Genomic DNA, 22,978 nt, shown 5'->3' on the forward strand with positions numbered 1-22,978 from the left:
CATAACCCCAACTCAAAGCAAGATGAGAGCAGCAGAAGTAACGGAAACGGCAACGGCAACGACGACCACGACGCCCTCGTCGCGCGGGGTGCACAAGGCGGCGCTGAAGCCCAACAACCCGGAGCGGATATGGAAGACGTGGAAGTTCCCACGGACGGGCCACACCCTGACCGGCTACTCGCGGTCGGCCGACAAGACCTTCTTCCACATCCCCGAGCTGCAGGTCGGCCTCGACGCTGGCATGTGCCGTGGCCGGTACCCTCCTTTTTTCTATTAATTTATTTTTATTTTTATGTTTTAAAAATAAAAAATCAATTAATAAATATATTCAGTGGAATAGATAAATAAAAGCTATTTATTTATTTTTTAACTTGTTTATATTTACTTTTAACAGTGCTTGAATTTGTGTGTACAGACAACCGAAGTACGTGTTCCTGACGCACACGCACACGGACCACTCGGTGGACGTCGCCTACATGAGCAAGAAGGAGGGAATGACCCTCTTCTGCCCTGAGGTACACACTCACACTCTCGGCTGCACTGAATGCACGCTGATGACGTGCGATCTGATCCCGATGGGTCGCGTCGTGTGTGTGTGGTGCCGTGTCGTGTGTGGTGAGCGATCAGGAGGTGTCGGGAGTGGTGGAGGAGTACATCAAGGCGTCGTCGCAGCTGAACTGGGGCCAGCCCATACCCGAGGGCCACGGCTTCATGGCCGGCAGCCTGCAGCCCGTCAAACCCGGCGATACCTACCTCATCAAGAACGGACTCTACCAGGTCACCGTCCTCCGATGCTTCCATTCGGTACGACCGCACACACCGCACACACCTCACACACCGCACACGAATGAATGACCGTGTGGCGTGGTGCGCGCAGGTGGCGTGTGTGGGTTACGCGTTTGCGGAGCGGAAGAAGCGGCTGAGGCCCGAGTACGTCGGCACGCCGGGCAGGGAGCTCGGGCGGCTGCGCAAGGAGGGCGTCGAGATCGAGGAGGAGACCTACGCCCCGCTGTTCGTCTACCTGGGCGACACCTCGACCCAGGTCTACGAGGCCCACCCGGAGGTGTTCGACTACCCGGTCATCATCACCGAATGCACCTTCATCCCCGACCCGCAAGAGGTACCCACATCAACGACGCCTCATGTCGCCCCCAACTCGCCGCGGCTGTGTGTGGCTCACCCGCGTTTGGTTGGGCGTAGGATGATCAAGTGATCATGGAGCGGGCGGAGAGGGACGGGCACATTCACTGGAACAGTTTGCAGGACATCGTGCTGGCGCACCCCGACAACACCTTCGTCCTCATTCACTTCAGGTACGAATCATCACACCAGCATTCTGGTCTTCTCCTCGTCTCTCATTGCTGTGGGCCGCCAACTGAAACCGGTTCTGTTTCTGCGTGTTGCGCGTGAGAGCAGTCTTCGATACAAGGAGCGCACTATCCACCAGTTCTTCGACGACCTGGCCACGCGAGAAGAGAACCCACTGCCGCTCGACAACGTGGTCGTTTTTGTGGGCGAGTGCAACGAAGGCAACCCAGACAACTGATGAGCTCAGCTCCCACGTCGAGTTGGCGGACCTTCATTGTGCGCAGCCAACGGGCAAAGACTACACACACGCTTAAGACTGATGTGATGGTCATCAGACGTTGTTGGTGGAGGGCGCCTGCTGCTGGTAGGCCACCTGGCTGTAGGCGCCGTAGGGCATCTGCTGCTGCTGCTGGGGCAGGGTCTGGTGCTGCTGCGGCGCCGGGGCGAAGCCGGCCGGGTTGGGGTAGTAGTACGCCGGCTGCACCATCACGGGCGCCTGCTGGCAGTACTCATCTGTGCGCCGACGATAAACCACGTCAGTACAAGAAGAAGAGGTAAGGGTACACGAGCAATGAGGAAAGGTAAAAGATGAAGACGAGGGTCACCTTGCGGGAGGGTGTTGGTGCTGGGGCCGGCGGCGCTGGAGTACTGGGGCATGATGTCGATGACGAGGTACCAGCGGCGGTAGCCCTTCTCGAGACGGAAGTTGATGCCCAGCGGGTTGTAGTGGGCGTTGGCCTGCGCCAGGTACTCGTCGACCCTCTTCCTCAACTGCGCACAAAGACCACCACCATCAGCAACCCTCTCTAATTAAAGTGAAGCAAGAGCGAAAGCGACGGGGAGAAATGAAAAGACGAAGAGCGAAGGCTGGGGGAAGCAAAGAGCGAAAGCGACAGAGGGGGGGGGGCATTACGTTGAGGACGTAGCCGATGGAAAAGATGATGGTCATGACGGCGAAGAAGAACATGAGGCCCTCGAAGAGCCACGTCGTGGTGAAACTGTCGTAGGCGTAGTTCCACGAGGTGATGTCCCACAGGAAGATGCCGAACGAGATCCAGATGCCGATCACGCTGAGCCACATGAGGGTGCGCATGGCCGACGGGGCCTGTAGGGTGCAGTTGAGGCCGTGCATGGTGGCCGCGAACTGTCCGTCGTCGATGCGGCCGCGCAGGAGGAACGGGAGGCTCTCATCGAACTCACCGACGCGGAACAGGCGCCTCCTCATGTCCAGCCGCACCTGGGTCGGAGCCACGCCATGCACGGGCGCCTGCGTCGAGTGGATGATCAAAGTCTGCTGCTCCATTCTTGTGCTGCCAGCAGTGAAACTGAAGAATCAAGTTATGGGGCCACAGCTCTTCTCCGTGTGATTTTCGGAGTTGAAGAAAGGCGAGCGCGTTTTCTAGGACACTTTTCACTGCGGGTTGCCGTGTGTCGTGTCGTGTCGTGTCGTGTCGTGTCGTGTCGTGTCGTGTCGTGTCGTGTCGTGTCGTGTCGTGTCGTGTCGTGTCGTGTCGTGTCGTGTCGTGTCGTGTCGTGTCGTGTCGCGTGTGCGGTGAGAGTGTGTCACGCGAAATGGTTGCCTGTGTTGGTAACCAGTTCATGTGTCAAGACGGAAAAAAGTACAAGAGAGAGGTTGGTGATCGCATCTGTGTGGCGGCTTCAGTCGAATTCGTCGAGTTCGAGGAGGAGCTTGACGAGCTCGGCCTTGCCGTAGAAGATCTGATTGATGCCGGCCACGGCGCTGGAAGACGAGGTGAGCTCGTCGGCGGCGAGCGCTACCGGGCCGGAGGCCGACAGCGACGCGCCGGGGGCCAGCGAGAACCGCGGGTTGAGCTCCCGCAGCGATTTGCCGCTCGTGCTCAACCGCTTGCGTGCCATCGAGTTGTTCGACGACGACGATCGCTTCAGGAACTTGCGCTTGGCCGACGTCACGTCGTCCACCGACCTGGTAGAGTCGGTCAGCCCGCTCCCGCCGCTTCTGCTGTCACCACCGCCTTCGCGCTCGCTGCTGCTGCTGTCGTTCTCGTTCTCGTTCTCGTTCTCGTTCTCGTCGTCCTTGTTCGTGCGTGTCGCAGTGTCGCTGGGCGCTGAGTCCTGTTGCTGTTGGTCGTTGTCGTCCCTGAGCTTCACGCTCTTGCGCTTCTCGTCGGCGTCCTCCTGCGGCTCGATCCGCAGCTCGACCTTCTTGCGCGCGACGCTGCCCGAGCTCTTCAGCTCCTCTCCGCCGCTGATGGCGCCCTCCTCGCCGTCGTCCTTCTCCTTCCCCTTATCGTCGCCGTCGGACGCTCGGCGGTGCGGCTCTCGCTCGCCGAGCTTCGGGGACCGCGTGATGGGTCGGGCGTGGGTCGTGCTCGCTGTCGACACGCAGGCAAACGTTTGGCGAAGTGAGTAAGGCTCGGAGCTAAAAACGCGGACAGAAGGCACACAGCACACAGAGCCCAACTGGGCCGAAGGTCTACCTCTCGATGCGAGGCCGGAGCTCTTGCTGCCCAGCGACGAGGGTGCGGCAGGCACCACCTGCCGCTGCTGCATGTTCTCCCAATAGGCCAGTCGATCGAGGATGCGCTTGCTCAGGCTTCGCCTCCGCAGTCTATCAATGGACCACTGGCATGTGAGCATCGACGCACGACACACACACACACGGCACGCGCGCGCTGCGTACCGCTCTTGAATCTCGCGCACGTCGACTTCCTCGGCCGGGACCTCGGGCGACGCGTACGGCGTGAACAGGCCTCGCTGCGCGCGGGTCGAGGTGGAGATGGCGGTGAGCTGCCGCTTCTTGTTGTGGTCCTCCGACATCGAGCTGGCCAGCGCGGGTGTGTCGCCGTCGTCTTCCCGCGGGGCGATGCTGCCTGACGTCGCAGTAGACGCGGCGACTGTGGCCAGATCCCGCTCGCCGTCCCTGAGCGGAGCGGGCGACGACTGCTTGCTGGCCTGGCCCGTGCGCACAGTCTTCATCATCCGAGGCGCCGTGCCCGGCGTTCCGCTCTGCCGGGCCGCCTCCTTCACCAGCTTATCGTTCTCGCTCTTCAGCGCTTCCACTTTCCTGTTGTCGGTCACCACCATCGCACGCGTCGAGTTAGAGCGGCGGGCAACAGGTCTACACCGCGAGAGGAATTCAGGTGGGTACCGCTTGAGCCGCTCCATCTGGGTGTGCTGGCGATCGTTTTCGAGGATCTGGAAGGCCAGACTCCGCTCGGCTTTCGACTGCGCCTTCTTGGCCTCCTTGAGTTGGCTGCTCATCAAATGCCACACGGCACACAATCATCAGCATCACCTCGTGTGTGTGTGTGTGTGTGTGTGGTCACATGGTTGAGGGCGGCATACCTCTGGAGGGACTCGACCTGCTCGCGCATGCGGTCGGCTTGACGCTGCAGGGCGGAATTGAAGCTGCCCTTGTCCTCCTGCTCGGCCTGCGCCTTCATCGACCCGCTGCCGCTCGAGCGCAGCGTGAGCGTCGACACCTGCCTGCCCCCGGCCGCCACCGTCGGCGTGTTGGCCTCGCGCCTCAGCGGCGGCGGGGTGCTGGCCTCCGCTTGTTTCTTTGGCGCGGCCGTGCCACCACTGCTGGGGAGCCGCGGGACTGCGGCGCCCGTCGCGTTCGATAGCGACGACGGAGTGGGCGACACGGCGCCGGTGGAGGTGGTAAGCTCCTGCTCGTCGGACTCGAGTTCGCGCTGGAGCGTGGCCAGGGTGTTCTGGAGCCGCTTCTTGATGCTGTTCTCCTCCTTGGGCGCCTCGGCCGGCGTAGGTGTCGGTGCTGGCGCAACGTTGCTCGTGGCGGCGGCGGCTGTTGGCGCCAATGTCTCAGTGGCCTGCTCCTCGACCTCCGACTCGGTGTCCGTTTCCTCGAGAGGCATCGGTGGTGATGATCCCATTCGCCGCCTGCTCTTGTTTCTCCGGGTGTCTTCTTCTTCGTTCTCGTACCTGCCAGTCGCGTCCAGAAGTACATTAGTTCACTCGACATATACGACGCACACAATCGTATCGGCGTAATGACGCAGTTGGGGGAAGGATTGGGGGGGGATGACGTACGCAACGCTGAATTTGCGGACGGAGTAGGAGGGGAGGGCGATCTTGCCCGATGGGCCGGGGAGGGGCAGGTTGTACTTGATGGCGATGCGGGAGATGCGCTTGAGGATCGACTCGAACGACGGCCGCAGCGCGGGGTCCGCGTTCCAGCAGTCGGCCATCAGGTCCTTGTACTCCACATAGCAGTCTGCTCGCGCACAGGGCACGATCGACCACGCCATCGGCTCATTTAGACTATAACTCCGAAGAGCGAATAACGAAAAACGACAAGGACGAGAAGAGAGGGGAACGGACCTGTGGGAACTTCGGGGCGATCGCCGGCGATGATGCGCTTCTCGACGCCCGACCAGCCCGACTCGGGTATCTGTGAGGCGAAGAGGGTTTCGCCCGTGACCAGCTCATAGAGCAGCGTACCGTACGAGTAAACCTGCAAATGTGTGTAGGTGTGTCGAACACAAAGATGGCACTTAGCAGCGAAGCTCGGGCGCGCACTGTGGGATGGATGGAGGGTACGTCGGACTGGGCGGTGTGCTTTTGCTTGGACAGCACCTCGGGCGCCAGCCAATATGGGGCATCCTCTGAAACCAAGGCGACGAGAAAAATGGTGATTGAGTTGCAGCCTTCATCAGGTGCGCGCACGTGTGAGCGTACCTCGGTTCTCAACGTAGAAGGGAGCCCAGAAGAGGCCAAAGTCGGCGATCTTGGCCACCACCACCGACTCCTGGCTCACATTCTCCATTGCGAGCTGTCGTGGCGACGATTACAGTCGTGAGTTTACCGAGGCCACCACCAACTTGACTTCGGAAGTTACAGAGAAAAGCGTCGAGTGGATGCGCACCAAAACGTTGGAGGAGGTGAGCCGGCCATTGAGGACTCGAGGAGTGAGGTTGTGCAAGAACATCATCGCACGCGCAATGTCAGCCGCGATCTTGTGCGACACACCACACACACACACACACACACACACACGGGAGAGAGAGAGGGAGAGAGAATCGAATAGTGGTGAGCTTAAATGTACAGGAGGTGTCAGAGAGGAGGAGCACGGTCCAACCTTGATGCGGAACTTCCAGTCGAGGGGCACGAGGCGGTGGGAGGCGGGGTCCGCGAGGAAGGTCTCGAGCGAGGGTCCCTCGACGTGCTCCATCACCAGACTGAAAGGGTCCTCGCACATACCTCGGAGCGGGACGATGTTCGGATGCTCCAGACCACTGCGCATTTGGTGACGTCAGCCAGCGCGTGCGCACACGCACCACCGCACACACGCACGGTAGTGTACGAACCCGATTTCCCACACTTGAGCGCGGAATTCGTTGGAGACGGCAGTGGCGGAGAGGCTGCTCGCCGAAAGAGACTCCTCGCGGAACTGCTTCACCACCACCGTTTCGTCGCCCAGCTGCGCCTTAAATCTGGTTATCACCGACAATGCGCAATGCGTGCGTCGTTAGTTAACCCCCCGCCTACTGAACCGTGCTGGCCGCAGCCAGCCACGTACACTTTGGTGCGGTTGTTGAGGGCGAGCTGGTCGATGATGCGCATGTCCTCCTGTTTGACGATGATGCGGTTGAGGTCCAGCATCACGAGGTCGGGCGCCAGCGCAAATATGCCCACCACGTCCACTCCGCGACAGTTGACCACCTGCCAAACAAAAACATCGATGGATGAGTGCAGTGGGAGGACAGGACACGTCACAACGCCGCCACAAACTCCCGCTCGTTACCGTTTTGCCCTTGGCGACCGCCTGCTCCAGTTGCGACTGCGTGAAGAGGAAAGGCTGGGCATTCTCTGCATTCCAGAGTGGCGAAGGAGCCAGAAAAGAACCGTCAGTCCAACGTGCAGTGTGCTGTTTGGGGGAGGGCCGGTCTACCGTTGATGCAGTGGGTGCACGGAATGGTGACTTTGACATCTACCCGCAGCCAGTCGGCGATGAGGGTGTCGATCATCGCGGTCAGCACCAGCATCTGTCGCGATGGCGCTGTGCCCCGCATGCACAGCTTCAGCCGGAAGGCCACCTCCATGTCGAGCTCCAGCAGCAGCTTGTCGTCGCCCTTGGCAAAGAACATCCCGTTCTTCCAACACCTGGACCAGGGACGTTGAGTATGAATGGCACAAGTGGCACGCTGTGTGCGTGTGCGTGGTACCTGATGAGCGTCCAGCCGGAGCGCAAGAGGCGGACCATGAAGCGGTTGAAGAAGCCGAATGGCATAAAATCGAACGAATAGAAGCGGAATAGCTGCACGAGGTCGCTTTCCTCCTTGGGCCACAGGTCCGGGTTGTGCAGGTCTGCCGGGCGCGCGTCCGGCAGCAGGCACGGCACCAGTATCGCGCCTTGTGGATTGGTATCTGTACACCACAGCACTACTGCATTAGCATCACCTATTGAACAGCTTTATCGTTGGGCGGGTGAGTGAACCTGTGGGCGGCAGGGCGTAGGCAACCTCGAACTGTTCGAGGAGGGCGACCAGCGAGTCGTGTACGGTCTCGGGGTAGGCCGGAGCCTTCCATATCTGCGGCAGGTCCTTGCGCTGCAGCACCCCGGACTTGACAAAATTGTGCTTGAGCGTGATCACGTCGCTGAAGACGTTCGTCAACCATTGGCTGCGCACGTGTCGATGGCCGGCCATAGTGATGAGGAAAGAAGATGCGTCAACCAAAAGATTCAGTCGCGACGATAAAGAAAGAAAGAGCGGTAGTGGGTACCTGTCGAGAATGACGAGGTCGTCGAGTCCGGATTCGCGTTCGTTGAAGTGGACCAGCGAGCCGAGCTGGTGCAGGTACTTGGCCGCCTTGGGGAGCACCGGCTGTGTTACGCCGCTGCTCAGCGCGAGTCGCTCGAACATCTCCCAGCTCACCACCGGCTGCGGCTCCAGCATCGCGATCGCGCGGATCTGCACACACGAGTGAGGTCGCGTTCGGACGTATAATTGAAAGGGAAAAAAATGATAGCGAAATGAGTGGAATGTGCACCTTTTCTTCGAGAGTGAGGTAGGACTGCGGGATGAGGCCCTCCTTTTCGATCATGCTCTGCGCCACCTCGATCAGCTTCTTTCGCAGGTCCTCCACGCCCTTGCCCGTCGCGCAGCTCAGGGCGAAGAAGAAGCGGATGTTCTTGAACTGGCCGCTGAACTTCTGCAGGAGGTTGGCGTAGAGGTGGTCCAGATACTTCTTCGTGCACTTCTTCGCGTCCAGGTGGGTGCCCACCAGAATGACGGGCGCTCCTGCACCACCACCGCCAAGTGAGAATCTGTCGATCGCATTTCACACATTCCACGGTGGTGCGGGAGCGTACCGCGAGCGCGAGTGTGGATGGATTGGAGCCAGTACTCGATGCGCGAGGCCTCCTCCTCGGGCTTGAGCAGGTTGAAGATGAGGAGGTAGATGCCCCGTCGCGACAGGAAGAAGAGGTGGGTGTAGTAGTAGATCTCCTGCCCGGCAAAGTCCCACGAGGAGAAGGTGATGATGTTCTCCTTGCTGCCCTCCGCTTTGCTGCTGTTGCTGTCCTTCTTGTCGGCCTTGGCCGAGGAGTCCTTGCGGCTGATCGACTTGGCGGTCCAGTCGCGGATGCGGATGCCGTCGGTGGCCACGTCGAGCCTCTTGCCCGGGCGCCGTCGGGCCTTGCTGGCCGGACTCGACGACTTGTCGTTGCCATCCCACTCGTCACCACCGCTGGCGCCGCCGCTGCTGACGAGGGCCAGCTTGCCGTGCTCCACCTCGGAGTAGCTCCATCGCCGATTGCGCTCGCTATCGGTGCGCTTGACCGCTGACAAGGCCTTGTTGTTGACTTCGGCGCCCACGCTTGCGCCCGATGTGCCGAGATCTTGGTCGTCCGGGTGGGCATTACGCCCGGCGGCGCGGGCTGATCCGGACTCGGATTCGGTTGGTTTGGTGACCGATTTGCTGAGCAGCTTCTCGACGAGCGAGGTCTTGCCCACGTTGGCCTGACCGACGCACATCAGCTTGATTCGGTGACAGAGCGCGCTGCCGCTGTTCTTTTCCCGCAGATACGATAGCACGCCCGTGCCCGCCGATGACAGTACAACTTTCTGTAATAGGAGTTAAATTAATGGTACGGGAGGTGGGCATTGCCGGCGTTTTAACTCCGAGTGACGTTACCTTGGGGTAGGGCAGTGGGTTGCTGTGGGCGTGGAGCTCCTTGAGGCTGGGCAGGGTGCCCAGGCTGACGGGAAGGAAGGAGATGTTGTTGTGGCTGATGTCCAGTACCTCCAGATTGTCCAACAAGTTGAGCGTGAGCGGCACTTCGGTCAGGTTGTTGTGTTGCACGTCGAGATGCTTTAGCGTATGGAGCGTGCCCAGCTCGAGCGGCAGCTGCGGGTGAGAGAAAATCGTATACGTTAGCCGACCAGCGCGCTCGCGCCCCATGTACGCAAAGGAAAAGCACCTCCTGCAGCTGGTTGTGCGACAGATTGAGGAATTCGAGGCGTGTGAGCTGCTTGATGCCCCGAGGCAGGTACTTGAGTCGGTTGTGCGAAAGGTCGAGGGACACGATGGTGGGGATCACCAAGAACAGCGATGGCACTTTCTCCATCCCACGCCCGCTCAGATCCACCTTCTTGCTCTCCCCCGAGAAGCACTGTGCAAGGACAGTAGAGTGCCTCAACATCAGCAAATAGCATAGATAGCGATGGTGGTGTGGTGTGGTGTGTGGTGTGGTGTGGTGTGGTGTGGTGTGGTGTGGTGTGGTGTGGTGTGGTGTCAAAGTGTTGGATTTCTACTCTACCTTGGAGAGGGTTTTGTTGGAGAGGAGGATTTCCTCGATTCTGTGCTTGTCTCGGTGCTCCTGGTCGACGAGGGACGAGTTGTCGGAGTCGTCGAAGATGAGATCGTCGCCGGCGATGAGCAGCTGCTCGGATTTCGACAGAAGAAGCTCGAGCAGCGTGATGTTGGTCCGAAGGAACGAAGCGATGGCGTGGAGACCCTTGGCCGTGATTCGGTTGTGGCGCATGTCCACCACCTTGAGCCCCTCATTGATTCCCAAGCCAGCTGCACAGAGGCGGGGCACACATGGGTTAGCGATTGAGCAAGCATCATGTCTGCATCACGAGGGGGGAAAAGAAACAAACCTGCGAGGGCAGCCGATCCAGCATCACCGAGGTTGCACCACGTGATGTTGAGGTATTCGAGGGTCGAGTTCACGCGAAGCGCCTCTGCGAGCAGCTTCACCTCGACCTCCTTCATCTCGCAACCCGACAGATCCAATTTCTGCGCGGCACGTGGCGAAGTGAGTTCGGCTCCAAAAGAACGAAAGAAGAAGAGAGAAAGAACGAAAGCGGAGAATGCGGTGCAGACCTTGAGGTGCGTGTTGAAGACCAGACAGTCGGAGATGATCTTGATGAGCTCCAGAGTCGACGCCTGCAGCTCCTGCATGATCGTGGGCGGCGTCTTGAACTCGGTCAGGTCGCGGTCGTTGGACTTGAGCCGCTTCAGCGTCTCCAGCAGCGATCCGTCGGCCATCGACGCCCGCACGCCGCCGCCGCCGCCTCCCTCCACCGCCGCCATCGTCACCATTCCGCTGCTCCTCCGCACCGCCGCCTCTTGCACCACGCCCGCCGCGCGCCCTTCGTAGTCTTGGCCGTGCGACGGCGGCCCGCGTGCGCCGCGGCTGGGGCTGGCCGGCGACGGCGTGGTGGTCGGCGACAGCGGCCCGCTCGAACTGGGCGACGGCGGGTAGCTGGAGTTGAGCTCAGCGCTGCTGCCGCCGCTCAACTCAACCGAGTCGCCCTTCCCTTTGCTGACGCCGCTGGCCTTCTTGAACTTGAGGCTCCGCGGGCGGATCCAGCTGCCGCTCCGGCGTCTCTCGCTCTGGACGTAGGGAACGCCCAGCAAGCCGGCCGATGATGGAGATGAAGTAGAGGAAGAAGATGAAGATGATGAGGAAGAAGAGGAGGAACAAGAAGAAGTGGAAGTGGAAGTGGCGGAAGAAGGGGAGGGGGCGGGTGAGGAGGAGGAAGAGGACTTCTTGATGAGCTCCTTGTCGGCGTCCTTTTTCTTTTTCTTGTTCTTCTTCTCGAGCTCCTTCTCGCGCCTCTCGAGCTCGCGCTTCTCCTTTTCGATCTCCTTCTTCTGTCGCTCGAGCTCCTTCTCGCGCTTCTCCATCTCCTTCTTCTCCTTCTTGCTCTCCTCCTTTTTCTTTTCCTTCTTGCCACTCCCGCCGCTGTCATCTCGCGACTCCCTGCTGTCCTTCCTCCCACCCGCGCCCTGCACCACCGCCTGCCTCGCCTCGCCTGCCGTAGCACTCTTGCTCGACCCCAACATTCTCGAATCGCTTCACTCTACTCAAAATCAAAATCTCGGCACTACGTGGAGAGATGAACTTGAATCAAAAAATCAAATCCAATCCACCACCGCTGAATGTACTTCTCCAGCGAGCACCTCTGGCGGCAGAGTTGGTGGCCGTTCTTTTTTTCGTTGTTTGCGGTGGCCCTGCTCTGAGTTGCCGTGGTAAAAGAACGGTTACCCCCCCCCGCGAAATTAAATTAATTACCCTGAAAAGAAAGAAAGCGAAGAGGTGCCCGGAAATGTACATGAGGCGGAAAAGGTTGGGCTTTGGGTGTTTTGGTCGTGCGTACGTATTTGTCGCGTGGTCAGTGACCATCGTGGGCGTCGTTGTGAGTGGTGGTGCTGGCATCACCGCGATAGGGTCGTGTTCGCGAGAGCGCGTGCCACCGCTTGCGCCACTTGCCGTCGGGCGGCGGCTTGATTCTCTCGGCCTCCCGCAGGATCACCCAGTCATCCGGGAAGTAGATGTGCCGCACGCTTTGTCACAAACAAAGCGTTCAGCCGGGGTCTGGCACGGGATCCGTCGTGGTGGTGTGTATGGAAGGTGAACGTACTATTTGGCCACCACGTCGGGGAGGAGCGCAACGACGCCCGTGCCGAGGAAGAGGAACCAGAACGAAGCGGTTCGCCCAGACATGACTGTCGCACACACCACCGAGCGCGAGTCAAGAAGTGGTCAGGAAATCTCACAGTTGAAAGCAAAGCAAAGCAAAGCGCGTACAGAAGACGCCGTGCAGGTTGGTGAAGTAGGGCGTGAAGTTGAACGTGGCGTAGACCGGCATGAAGACCCAGTAGAACCCAATCGTCAGCCAGTTGATGACATGCGTGAGCCAGTTCCATTCACTGCGCCAGCCAACGAAGATCGGTGAGAGGTGGAGCGAAGTGAAGGCCTTCTCGCATAAGAGAGGAGGAGAGAATAGATGCGCACTTGGTGTAGAGGAACAGGCGGAAGTTGATGAACATGGTAATGAACGTCCCCACGAAAATGCCAAACGACCACAAGTCCAGCGTTTCGCCATCGCTCAGCAGCACGTCGTTCTGGAACATGAAGTAGACGGCGAAGAACACCACTGTGTGACGGAAGAAAGCAGATTTGAGCGGGGTGAGCGCACAACAGGGGAAGTGGGAGGGAATCGGCCGAAGGCAGCCCGCACCCAAGGACTCCCACACGGCGTCGGCCAGCCAGGAGAGGAAGGTGAGGGGCGTGAAGAGCTGGCCCTTCTGCAGGCGGCGGTAGAGCTGCGGGTACTTGTCGATCGTTTCGTCCCGGAGGTCGCGCTCGAACACGCCGTAGCACAGGGGCGGCAGCGACGTGAAGAACACGTTGAAGCAGCCGATCACCCACGAATCGTATATCGTCTTTTGTGTGGAATTCCACACGGCACCAACATCAACACTCTGTCGGTCAGCACTTGACGAAGAGCCAAACGGACGGACGACGCTGGGTGGAACGTACCTGGGCTGAGAACCCGTTGAAGAAGGAGTACCACACGAACGGCAGGTTGTAGGAGATGTTCTTGTAGAAGAAGAACTGGACCAGGCCCGTGGCTTGGATGTAGTTTTTCCGCCCGTGTACGCACAACAGTCGCTTGAGGTGTCTGCGCGGGTAAAGAGCGATCAGAGAGAGTGGGTGAGTAGCGAGTGATGGACCGCCAAGCTTGGAGCGGACGTACTTGAACTGGTGGATGGCGTAATCGGCGGCTCGAGCCGCTTGGTTTCCCTCCTTGCCAAAGATGCCCACGCCCACGTGTGCCTTTTGAATCATTGACACGTCGTTGGCTCCGTCGCCGATGGCCAGGCAGATCCTGCCCTCGCCCTTCTTGATCGACCGCACCACCAGCGACTGTCAATGATCATTGTCGTCAGGTTCGCAGTGACCGGTTAGTTCGGCTGGCGTCATCAAGTCACCGAGATGGGTGTAGGCCAAACCTTTTGCAGTGGACTGGTGCGGCAGCACACCACTGAGTGGCAGATCTTGGTGAGGAGGATGAAGTCTTCGAGCACGTCCTCGCGCAGAGCGTAGCTCAGCGTCTCGCCGTCGATCACCAGCGACACCGGTTCCTGTGGCTTGGGCTTGCGCCTGCGGTCCGTTGCGCACGCATAAGTCAAGACCAGAGCAAGCGCGAGTGGAAGCTATCTGCAGTGATGCGTACCGGCCAAGGTGCCTGTGAAGCCACTTGCGCAGCCACACGAACCGCTGCTTCTTGCCGGCGTCCCGTCGCTGGTTGTCCTGCTCGATCTGTTCGGCAGTCTTGAGGCCGTAGGCGACGAGCTCGCGCTGGATCATGTCCCTGCACGCCTCCTTGGAGTGGGCGTTGATCGTGATCAGCTTCATGCCCCTCTTGAGCAGGTTGGTCGAGTGCCCGATCTCGATCGCCGTTTCTTGCTTGTCGCCCGTTAGAATCCAGATCTTGATCCCGGCCTGACACCGCACGTCAGAGGTCAACAAGCCGAACATCAAGTCTGAACTATATCTCGACTGTTGACGTGGTTGTCTTCTGTTGATGAATACCTGGAGAAGGAATTCGATGGTCTCTGGGACCTTGTCCTGGAGCTTGTCCTCGATGGCAGTGCAGCCCAACAGGGTGAGACCGTCTTCGATAGTCTCGTACGTCGCGTTCAACTGCACACCATGCACGCACGCATGTGAGTTCACATCGAGCCGACGCTCGGGGAACAACAGAGGGGCGGAGGGTAAACGAACCATTTCCTCTCGATTTTCGATGGCGGTGTAGGCTTCGTCGTAGCTCGCCTTCCAGGCAATGTACTCCTCTTCGTCGATCTCGCGATACGCGACCACCAGCGTACGCAGGCCGGTACGCGCGAAGCGCTGGAGGTGGTTGGCCGTCACGTCCTACACGCACAGGGTGGCCTCATAAGATGCGCCACACACACCTTCTAACGAAAGCGGACGATCGCGAGAATGGGCACGTACCTTTCGGCTGGCGTTGGCGTCGTTGTCGGCCAGACGCTGGTAGACGGCGTCGTCGGCGCCCTTCACCATGAGGTACACCTTGTTGGTGTGCGGACTGCGGACGATCACTGACATGCGCTTCCGCGCGGCGTCAAAGTTGAGGGTGGCCAACACCTCGTAGGTCACCGGCTCGCCTGTCGTGGAGGGAATGGACCATGAGACGGAGAGGGAGGAGCGCGCAGTGATGATGTGTGCGAGGAGTTGGCACACACCGAATTCTTCGACGGTCAGGTGGTCGGTGGTGCGCTGCAGGAGGGTGAATCCGTTCTTCTGCGCAGCCTCCACCAGCGCCTTCTCATCCGGAGACGGCGTTCGATAGATGAGCTCTGTTTCCAGCGAACGAATCAAAGATAGGGTGTTATGAGTTATCCAAGTATTGACTTGTAGTAGTGGTAGTGGGCAGGCGTACGGTCGGTGCTCTTGTCTCGCTCGGGGACGACGGCATGGCAAAGGGTGAGAACTTGCAGAAAATTGTACACGGGGTGCTCCTCCAGTTCCTCCGGCAAGAGACCCTATGAACGAACCGTGGTCCATCATGTCAGCAGCCTCGACCAGCCCGACAGGCGTAACCACGGCCGCGAGTGCTACGAGTAGAGGGAATTTATGGAAAGGTGGCCACTGACCTGTATGACTTTGCCGACCGGCCCGATGGTCTTCTCCGCGTCCTCTCCAGTGGCGCCCACGGAGGAGACGTCAGAGCCCAGCTCGGCGGGCTGACCGCCGGACTGCTGGAGTTGGCTCTTCCGTCGCTTGCTGCTCGCTTCGTAGCGCGCCTCGACGTACTTGACTCCGTCGATGGAGCACTTGGCAAACTCCATCACGTTCTCCGTCAGTGTGCCCGTTTTGTCCTGCAGGGCCACAGATTGGGTCAGACAGCCCCAAGGGCAGCCCATCGCTCTGCACGGGGGTAACGTACGGTGAAAATGTGTTGGATGCGGCCGAGGTCTTCGTTGAGGTTGCTGGTCTTGACTCGCATGGGCAGTCCTTCCTCTGATCGCATGTGGTTGTCCCACGCTGTTTCGACGACGCGTGGAGAGAAGCAGGTCAGAGGCGCGCGAGGGCGGTGGTGGCGGTGGTGGAGCTGTGAAGGAAGGAAAGTAGGGCGGCGTGGTGGTACGGACTCATGAACTTGGACTGGCCCACCTTGATGAGCTCGATCGTCACCCACAGCGAGATGGGCACAAAGTTGGAGAGGAGGATAAGATAGGTCCCCACGTTCCTGATGAAGTAGACCCCGACGCTGTAGGGGTTGTCCACATACCACATCGGACCCCGGTCGTCATTCTGCGTACGACGTGGAAGAGGTGTCATTCGTGCGAAGCAGCAAGCCGCGAACACTGGACTTGAGGGGGAGGGTTGGAAGACTGCGTACATCCCAGATGATGCTGCCCATGGCGAGCAGCAGCACCAGGCAGGCGAGCACCACAAAGATGGCCAGTACCCACACGTTGAGGGTACGGTCGACTGTGGACATTTTGCTGGGCGGCTTGTGCAAGTTGAGCGCCAGCTTGGTATCTACGAGCGCAAACACATACGCGATTAGACGAACACGAGCGCTCATGTGTTTCACGGTGTGTGTCTCGTGTTGTCGTGTCTCAAGTGTGCCGTCCGCTTACCCCTCCCTGCGTAGACGACGAGGCCGTAGACGCTATCCGTGTTGCGAAGCTGCGAGCCCTTCAGGAGCAGCTGATCGTTGCCGAGAGGAAACACTTTCCTCTCACTCGTGCCCGGTTCGGACTTGTTGAGCTCGCCCATTTCGATCTCGTCTTCAGTGCCCTGGTCGGAGGTCTTGGTGTCCCCCGGCATGGCGTACCGCCCGATGAAGTGGTAGATGTGCTCGTTCGGTGCCTCAGCTTCCACCAGCCCGCGCAGCTTTAGCATTTGATCCTCGTCCACCCCGAGCCTCGCCGTCACATCCAACGCGCTGCGCAGCTTCAAGTTTGTTTCACTGTAGACACGCACACGACACACACGACACACACGACACACACGACCCATGCATCACTTGGCCGTCAGAGCGATGATCATGGCAAGAAGAGAAAACATGGGTGACGCACCCATCAAGGTTGGCCGTGGTGATGTAGCACGAGCCCTTGGGATGCGACAAGGAGAGCAACACCATGTCGGCCGGGATCTGCTGCGCATCGTTCACTTGCACGATGTCGCCCGCCGTCAAGTCTTGCGACCGCGTCTCTCGCCAGCCCTCCTGGAACACAACCACCACCACAACGGTTGGTACACCACAGCTCAAGAACAGCGGTACAGGGGGGCTGCTGCCACGCACCGCAGGGTCACGGAGCATGCGATACAATATTCTGGGTAAATAATATACAACACAGGTGTCGCACCATGTCCAGGTTAGACGGTTGCCCAAACAAATGGTGAGGCAAAAGTGTGGGTGATTGGAGGCACGGACCGATTGTTCTTCCTGTCTTCGATGTGGCGAAAGATGTCCTCTACAAGCTCGCGTAGAGCGGAGATGAGGATGACGAACGCCAGTGGAATGACGCTGGCCACCGGGATGAACGGAGACATGCCCTGCATTCCATGCACCCACAGGATGGTGGTGAGAGTCAAGCGAAGCAGTAGAAGCTGCGGGGCCTGGAGGCTTCAATGAAGCGCCGACGGGTGGAGAGAGCGAGGCAGAGATACGCACGGGAATGAACTGGATGATGATGACGAGGAGGAAGTAGCAGTTGGAGAACTTGCGGAACTGCTCGTAGATGGTCTTGGGAACAAACGACCACCACGTGTACTGCACGAGCGGTTTAGGCCAATGCCAGATGGTCAGTCAGTTGGTCGGCAACGCTGCTGATTGGCAGGTGTGTGCCAAGTGTGATACCTTGGACGTGGTGAAGCGGTTCTTGGGGTAGCCCTTTGCCTTGTTCACCACCCAATTATTGATCTCAATTTCCAACTGTACGACGGAGCCCATGACGATATATATATCATGAGAACATTTTACCCATCAATGCACAAATAAAGGAATAAAATTATTTCACACAAATAATGGAAAATGACAAATAAACAAAATAAATGAAATACCAAGACCGCAGGTCAGAGAGACGTAACTGGACGAGGCTTCCTGCGAAGCAGCTTCTTGGGGTCTTTGAGGGAGCGCGCGAAGTTCTTGCAGGCCTGCCACTTGGAAGCGTTTGGCTGCTCTTTTTCGCTGTCCTTCCCCTTTGTGGAGCGTTGTCGTCCAATATCCCGCGCTTCTTCCTCCTCTTCGTCCTCCCCTTCCCTTACCACGCTCGGCGCATCCTCCTCGCTGCTACTCGCCTCCTCGCTCTTGCTCTCGCTCTCACCGCCTGCCGCTGGCACCTCTTTACCCTTTTCCCTCTCTTCATCCATCTTCCTCGTAACTTGGGCGCATCGCCCCACCTCCGCCCAAGGCAGGAATGCAGGAACGAAAAGTGGTCGACAGAAAAGCGTAACGTTGCTTTGGTCGTTTTGGCGGGAAAGTAATTTTTTTCGGGGCAGACCAAAACGCAACGCAGAAAGATCAGACCATCAACCCCCCCCCCAAAGAAACATCGTTCAGGAACTCTATGGAGGTGAAGTTCTCGCCGTGGAAGGCCAAGGGCGTGGCGACGCCGAGGAGGTGGCTAAGCCAATACACGCAGTGCTCGCCATCGTCATTGGGCGCAGGAGACGGCAACACCAAGAAAAAGAAGAGGAGAGGGGGCGCTCACTCGGATGTGTTCATCGTCCAATCCACGCGCCAACGTGCGCCCCACGAAAAGCGTCGTTTTTATGCCATCAAGCGACAGGCCCTCATCTCCGCTGAGGCCAAGAACAGGGCGGTACGCGAACAGAAAATCGCTGAAGAGCTCAAGAAATTGGTCTACCGATCGATGTGCGGCAACTTCGTCCTTCTCCACGATTGGAACTCGTGCGAAACCTACGTGGAACCCGGCTTCGCCACACCATCGAGAATCGCACCTTCATCTTCATCTTCGTCGCCCTCTCCATCATCCACCAATATGGGCTGGCTGGGCGGCACCCCCACCAAGGCCCCGACGACGCCTCGAGGCAAGCGCGGCAGATCTCTTCGGGACCACGAGAGCCCCGCCAAGTACGAGTTCATGCACTTCGTGCTCGAGTATGGCGAGAAGACGCTGGCCAACTGCCTCAGGGAGGTCGACCTCGCCCAGTACCGAGAGATCCTTTGGCAGGTAACGACGCCCACCTCCTCTCTCGCCCGCTCGCTGGGCCTGCGTCGTCTTGCTCACCGTGTTCAATTGGACCCAGGTTCTCTACGCGCTGCATGTGGCCGGCAAGACCTTCTCCTTCAGCCACTACGGTACCCTAACAGCCCCAGCGTGTCCGAAAGTGTGCGTTGCTGATCGGGGCGGCCCACACTGTTCAGACCTCCACCACAAGAACATCCTCTTGTGTTCGTTGCCGATGGAGGATGGGTGCTACGTCTACTACCACAAGGGCGTGGCCTACTACAACCAGACATGCATTGTAAAGATAGCTGGTGCGTACAAGCTCTTCTCGACCGCGGCTCTCGGCTCGATGATGATAGCATCCTCGACTAATTTGGGTCAATGTTAGATTTTGGGCTGAGCCGCATCACCACGGAGGAAGGAGAGACGCTGTGCAACACAAAGAACGCCCTCGGGCAGGAGTATTCCCCAGGTATGCGGCAGTGATGGTCCATGGCATAGATCCGCTTGGCGTGCCGTTGATTTACCACTTTGCGAATGGCCATTGACCAGATGTCGATGTGATGAGCGTCGTCGGCTGGCCCTGGAAGAATCTCGATCCCGACAGGGACAACGACCCCAACCACAAGGTAGCGTCCACTCCGTCACGTTCTTTTTAGGGTGTTGCCCTTATCAATGGCCCCTTGCGTACACTCGCGTGTGCAGGAGTTGCAAAGTCTGCAGAGGCTGATGCGCAAGGGCGTCCGGCCGGCTGCCCTCCTCAACCACCCCTTCTTCGCCCCGCTCAAGGAGGCGCCGGCGGCATTCAGCGCCGAGCGGTGTGTCGCCGTCTCGACCGAGGGGCTCGAGGGCATACCGAAGGACCTTCACGCCCGCGCGCTGGCGACCTGTGCGCCACCCACTCCTTCGGCCAGCCGGTCCGGCGCCAGCGGCAGCACGGCTTCGCCCACGACCAGGTCGCCGAGCGGATTCGTTGTGCCCGCGTCGCCTTACCGCATGGTTGGCCCGTCGGGGATCAGGCGATCGTTTGTGAAGCCGCCGCAGCCTTTCACTCCCTCTTTCACCGCCAAGCTGGCCGACCACGAGGAGCCGGCCGACCTCAAGGAAGGCGAGCCCACGCCCAAGCGGGCCAGGCCGACTACACCCACGAGCTATCCGACCACGCCCACGAGCCAGCCGACCACGCCCAGGTCTTCGGTGGAGGCGAGCAAGCCCGAGGGCACGCCCTCACAACCGGCTGCGGAGGTAAGGAAGGTCATTAGGCTGGCCAAGCGGAAGCGACCGCCACCGCCTTCATTCTTGGCCGCCGACAGTGGCGCCAACAAGGAGAACGATCCTAACCGGCGAAGCGAGTACACCAACAACAAGAACAACGAGACGACGAAGAAGGCGAAGCGAGAGGCGGATGCACAGCTGGCAGCTGATGAAAGCGACGCCAGGGACATGACCCTCCGAGCACGCAGGAGCGGCAGAGCAAAGAAGACCGTGAGCGTGTTCAGTCCAAGCGCGAAGCCCAAGGTTGCCCTGTCGTCGCGACGGAAGGCCGTCACACGATGATACCACCGACGTCTACGTCCAAGGTGGGGTGAAGCGCCAACTACGAAAGAACGAAGAACGCCTTCGGCGGTACACCCACAACCTCAGCTGCGCGTAAAGCCTGCTGAGAAATATTAGAAAAACTGTTTTCTTCTCTATTTCTCGGGGGTGTTTCCCTTAAGGTAGCTGAAGGTTAAATGGGGAAAAATCATGGTTCGGTGCGGCTTAGTTTTCTTTCTTCCTTTTCCTCCTCTATCGTCTCACGCGGCAGCAGCAGAGGCCATCGCCATGCAGATCTTCGTGAAGACCCTCACCGGTAAGACCATCACCCTCGAGGTCGAGTCGTCCGACACCATCGAGAATGTCAAGCAGAAGATCCAGGACAAGGAGGGTACGTTATACTTAGATGCTGCCTCTTACATCTCTAATTTGATGGTAATGTGCTGACGGATCGTTTCCCTCGCTAGGCATTCCTCCGGATCAGCAGCGTCTGATTTTCGCCGGCAAGCAGCTTGAGGACGGCCGTACCCTCGCTGATTACAACATCCAGAAGGGTGCGCTATGCTCTCAATATCTTCCTTCTCAATGCTGGCTGGTGGGTGACCTTGTTTTTTGAACGCATGCAGAGTCCACCCTCCACCTGGTGCTCCGTCTCAGGGGTGGCGTCATTGAGCCCTCGCTCCAGGTGTTGGCCCGCAAGTACAACTGCGACAAGGTTGTCTGCCGCAAGTGCTACGCTCGCCTTCACCCCCGCGCGGTAAACTGCCGCAAGAAGAAGTGCGGACACAGCAACCAGCTGCGCCCCAAGAAGAAGCTGAAGTAAGCTCTGCGTTGTGTGTTTCACTGCCTCAATATATACACGATCCCAGTGCCGACAAGCTCTTCAAAACGATCATCCTCTTCGCGGCGGTTCCCCCCTTTCTTGGTGGTGGACTGATGATACAAGGAGGATTGCCGTTGTTTGGCTCAGCCCAAGGCATCAAGCTGCTCTTGGATGGCCTCCAATTTGTTGAAAAAGCTGTACAGTTCGGCGTGGTTGAACTCGACATTCACCATCTCCTCCGCCTTGCCGTCCTCCTCGTCGACCGCATTCGCGTTGTTGATTCGCATCTGGAAGATGGCGCTGGGCTGTGGGATCGGATGCTGCTTGCCAGTGTCGCCTTTCTTCTTGCTGCCAGGCTGCTGCGTGGGGGCGGGGTCTTGCGAGGGAGGTGGGGCCGGAGGCACGACGAGCTGCAGTCGCCAATGGATCTTGTCGAGCTGGTGAGGGCTGAGCGAGTGCTGCCTCAGTTTGTCGAGCAAGCCCTCTCGCTCGTGCTCCCACACGTGTTTGAAGGCGGCCAACTGATCATCGCCGAGAGAGGGCGATGTGAGCGATTGGCTGAGCTCGTTCCCGAGCCGCGCGGAAGTTGCGAGCGAGAAGTAGGCGGCACGTTCGAAGATGAAGGAGCACGAGTCGATGACAAGCTGCAGTTCGGAGGCGCTGAAGCCGAACACCTTCTGGAGTTGCTCCTCCTCGGTCGCATTGAAGGGGCGGCCGTTCTTAATGTGCAGCCCGCGCACTACCCGCGTCAGCAGCTGCACCAGCCGACGCGCCTCGATCTGATTAATGAACCCCACCGCGACGTTGAGTCGCTCGCTCTCTGGTATGACCTGCTGCTTGCCCGCTGTCGCCATTTCTTCTTGATGCTGGTGTTCGTGTTGTTGCGATTTGCTCTCCCCTTTTCTCGCGTGGAAACAGGAAAAACCTTTTCCTCCAATTTCCCGCGCAGTACCTTTCTTATCTTGGCATTTTTTTTCGGCCGGAGAAGAACCAACATGGCCCAAAGAACGAAGCCTGCTACGGCTGTGGTGCCGGGGGACATTGTCCTTCTTGGTACTCCCCCCCCCCACTCAAGATAGGGCGCATGGCATCGCGTAAGCCGACCACAGTGTGGTGGCCGCAGAGGACAACCGGACCGGGGAAGTAAACCCATGCAGGGTCATGACCAAGCGGAAGCACCTAGTGAGGCATATGGGCCAACACAAAGTACACCTGGAGGGGGTGGACATCTTCACCGGCCGTCCACATGTGGGCCTGTACGGCTGCTTCATGAAGTCCCGCAATGTCATCATTCCCACCATCAAGGAGACCACCATGCTTGTACGTCTTAAGACGTGCACTATTTCACATCTGACACCTCATGCATTCAGTGAGTATGTCTATTGCACATATTGATACTAACACTGTGCACAGCTACTCTACTTTGAACCAGATGGCAGCTTGGTCTCCCTTGACAGCACAGGCGAGACTGTCACTGATCTCATGGTACTGCTTTGTATGCCTCAGGTGCATGTCGTGTGGCTTACTCTACATGGCTGGATTGAACCATGGCGCATGTGACCGGCATGCAGATACTTTCTGACCGTCTGCGCCAAGAGCTCACCCGGGCACACGAAGCGGGCGAGGAACTGTGCCTGTGCGTGAAGTGCTACATGGGCAAGAAGGTGGTCTTCAGCTACGTGGGCGAGAACGAGCACTTCCTCGCCCACCCAACAGAGTGATCGACCTTAATCCAAAGAAACAGCCTCCCTTTTTTTCTGTGCACCGGCTGTGCAACCCGCAGCGTCGAGGTTGCCATGCTCGTACGCCCGGTGGACCATGACAAGCTGGTCGCCA

General features: G+C 58.9%; 8 protein-coding genes across 8 annotated transcripts; 4 read left to right on the forward strand and 4 right to left on the reverse strand.

The window, feature by feature from the left end:
• Positions 1-22: 22 nt before the first annotated feature.
• ACA1_098010 (uncharacterized protein) lies at positions 23-1,546 on the forward strand (the record flags this gene model as incomplete). Its single annotated transcript, XM_004335069.1, has 6 exons — positions 23-255; positions 416-515; positions 628-804; positions 878-1,120; positions 1,201-1,313; positions 1,417-1,546. 6 exons carry the CDS (start codon positions 23-25, stop codon positions 1,544-1,546), a joined length of 996 nt encoding a protein of 331 aa, XP_004335117.1.
• Positions 1,547-1,639: 93 nt separating this feature from the next.
• Positions 1,640-2,611, reverse strand: ACA1_098020 (uncharacterized protein; the record flags this gene model as incomplete). Its single annotated transcript, XM_004335070.1, has 4 exons — positions 1,640-1,821; positions 1,914-2,079; positions 2,222-2,545; positions 2,570-2,611. The coding sequence occupies 4 exons, from the start codon at positions 2,609-2,611 to the stop codon at positions 1,640-1,642; spliced, it is 714 nt and encodes a 237-aa protein (XP_004335118.1).
• Positions 2,612-2,967: 356 nt separating this feature from the next.
• On the reverse strand, positions 2,968-11,610 carry ACA1_098030 (leucine rich repeat-containing protein; the record flags this gene model as incomplete). The annotated part of the gene is made up of 24 exons (XM_004335071.1): positions 2,968-3,662; positions 3,768-3,898; positions 3,971-4,354; positions 4,439-4,543; positions 4,636-5,235; positions 5,344-5,527; positions 5,635-5,767; positions 5,854-5,918; positions 5,992-6,085; positions 6,392-6,548; positions 6,621-6,746; positions 6,833-6,975; positions 7,058-7,122; positions 7,205-7,416; positions 7,479-7,680; positions 7,751-7,935; positions 8,038-8,225; positions 8,305-8,555; positions 8,627-9,380; positions 9,451-9,663; positions 9,737-9,928; positions 10,076-10,338; positions 10,419-10,557; positions 10,645-11,610. The coding sequence occupies 24 exons, from the start codon at positions 11,608-11,610 to the stop codon at positions 2,968-2,970; spliced, it is 6,447 nt and encodes a 2,148-aa protein (XP_004335119.1).
• Positions 11,611-11,939: 329 nt separating this feature from the next.
• On the reverse strand, positions 11,940-17,962 carry ACA1_098040 (phospholipidtranslocating P-type ATPase; the record flags this gene model as incomplete). Its single annotated transcript, XM_004335072.1, has 25 exons — positions 11,940-12,111; positions 12,189-12,273; positions 12,356-12,477; positions 12,563-12,704; positions 12,789-13,032; positions 13,091-13,232; positions 13,308-13,477; positions 13,594-13,714; positions 13,788-14,056; positions 14,147-14,257; positions 14,339-14,488; positions 14,570-14,742; positions 14,821-14,934; positions 15,018-15,120; positions 15,232-15,456; positions 15,525-15,622; positions 15,730-15,892; positions 15,981-16,123; positions 16,225-16,556; positions 16,666-16,814; positions 16,893-16,923; positions 17,025-17,209; positions 17,265-17,363; positions 17,451-17,525; positions 17,681-17,962. 25 exons carry the CDS (start codon positions 17,960-17,962, stop codon positions 11,940-11,942), a joined length of 3,900 nt encoding a protein of 1,299 aa, XP_004335120.1.
• A 632-nt stretch (positions 17,963-18,594) lies between these two features.
• Positions 18,595-20,340, forward strand: ACA1_098050 (non-specific serine/threonine protein kinase; the record flags this gene model as incomplete). Its single annotated transcript, XM_004335073.1, has 6 exons — positions 18,595-18,786; positions 18,863-18,914; positions 18,981-19,094; positions 19,172-19,255; positions 19,336-19,412; positions 19,489-20,340. 6 exons carry the CDS (start codon positions 18,595-18,597, stop codon positions 20,338-20,340), a joined length of 1,371 nt encoding a protein of 456 aa, XP_004335121.1.
• Positions 20,341-20,607: 267 nt separating this feature from the next.
• Positions 20,608-21,142, forward strand: ACA1_098060 (ribosomal L40e family; the record flags this gene model as incomplete). Its single annotated transcript, XM_004335074.1, has 3 exons — positions 20,608-20,710; positions 20,787-20,873; positions 20,946-21,142. 3 exons carry the CDS (start codon positions 20,608-20,610, stop codon positions 21,140-21,142), a joined length of 387 nt encoding a protein of 128 aa, XP_004335122.1.
• Positions 21,143-21,285: 143 nt separating this feature from the next.
• ACA1_098070 (HCaRG protein) lies at positions 21,286-21,996 on the reverse strand (the record flags this gene model as incomplete). Its single annotated transcript, XM_004335075.1, has 2 exons — positions 21,286-21,498; positions 21,547-21,996. The coding sequence occupies 2 exons, from the start codon at positions 21,994-21,996 to the stop codon at positions 21,286-21,288; spliced, it is 663 nt and encodes a 220-aa protein (XP_004335123.1).
• Positions 21,997-22,303: 307 nt separating this feature from the next.
• Positions 22,304-22,863, forward strand: ACA1_098080 (eIF5A, putative; the record flags this gene model as incomplete). The annotated part of the gene is made up of 3 exons (XM_004335076.1): positions 22,304-22,462; positions 22,556-22,627; positions 22,714-22,863. 3 exons carry the CDS (start codon positions 22,304-22,306, stop codon positions 22,861-22,863), a joined length of 381 nt encoding a protein of 126 aa, XP_004335124.1.
• Between the last annotated feature and the right edge of the window lie 115 nt (positions 22,864-22,978).

Source organism: Acanthamoeba castellanii (genome assembly GCF_000313135.1).
Source record: "Acanthamoeba castellanii str. Neff unplaced genomic scaffold scf7180000084645, whole genome shotgun sequence".
Classification (NCBI taxonomy): domain Eukaryota; phylum Discosea; order Longamoebia; family Acanthamoebidae; genus Acanthamoeba; species Acanthamoeba castellanii.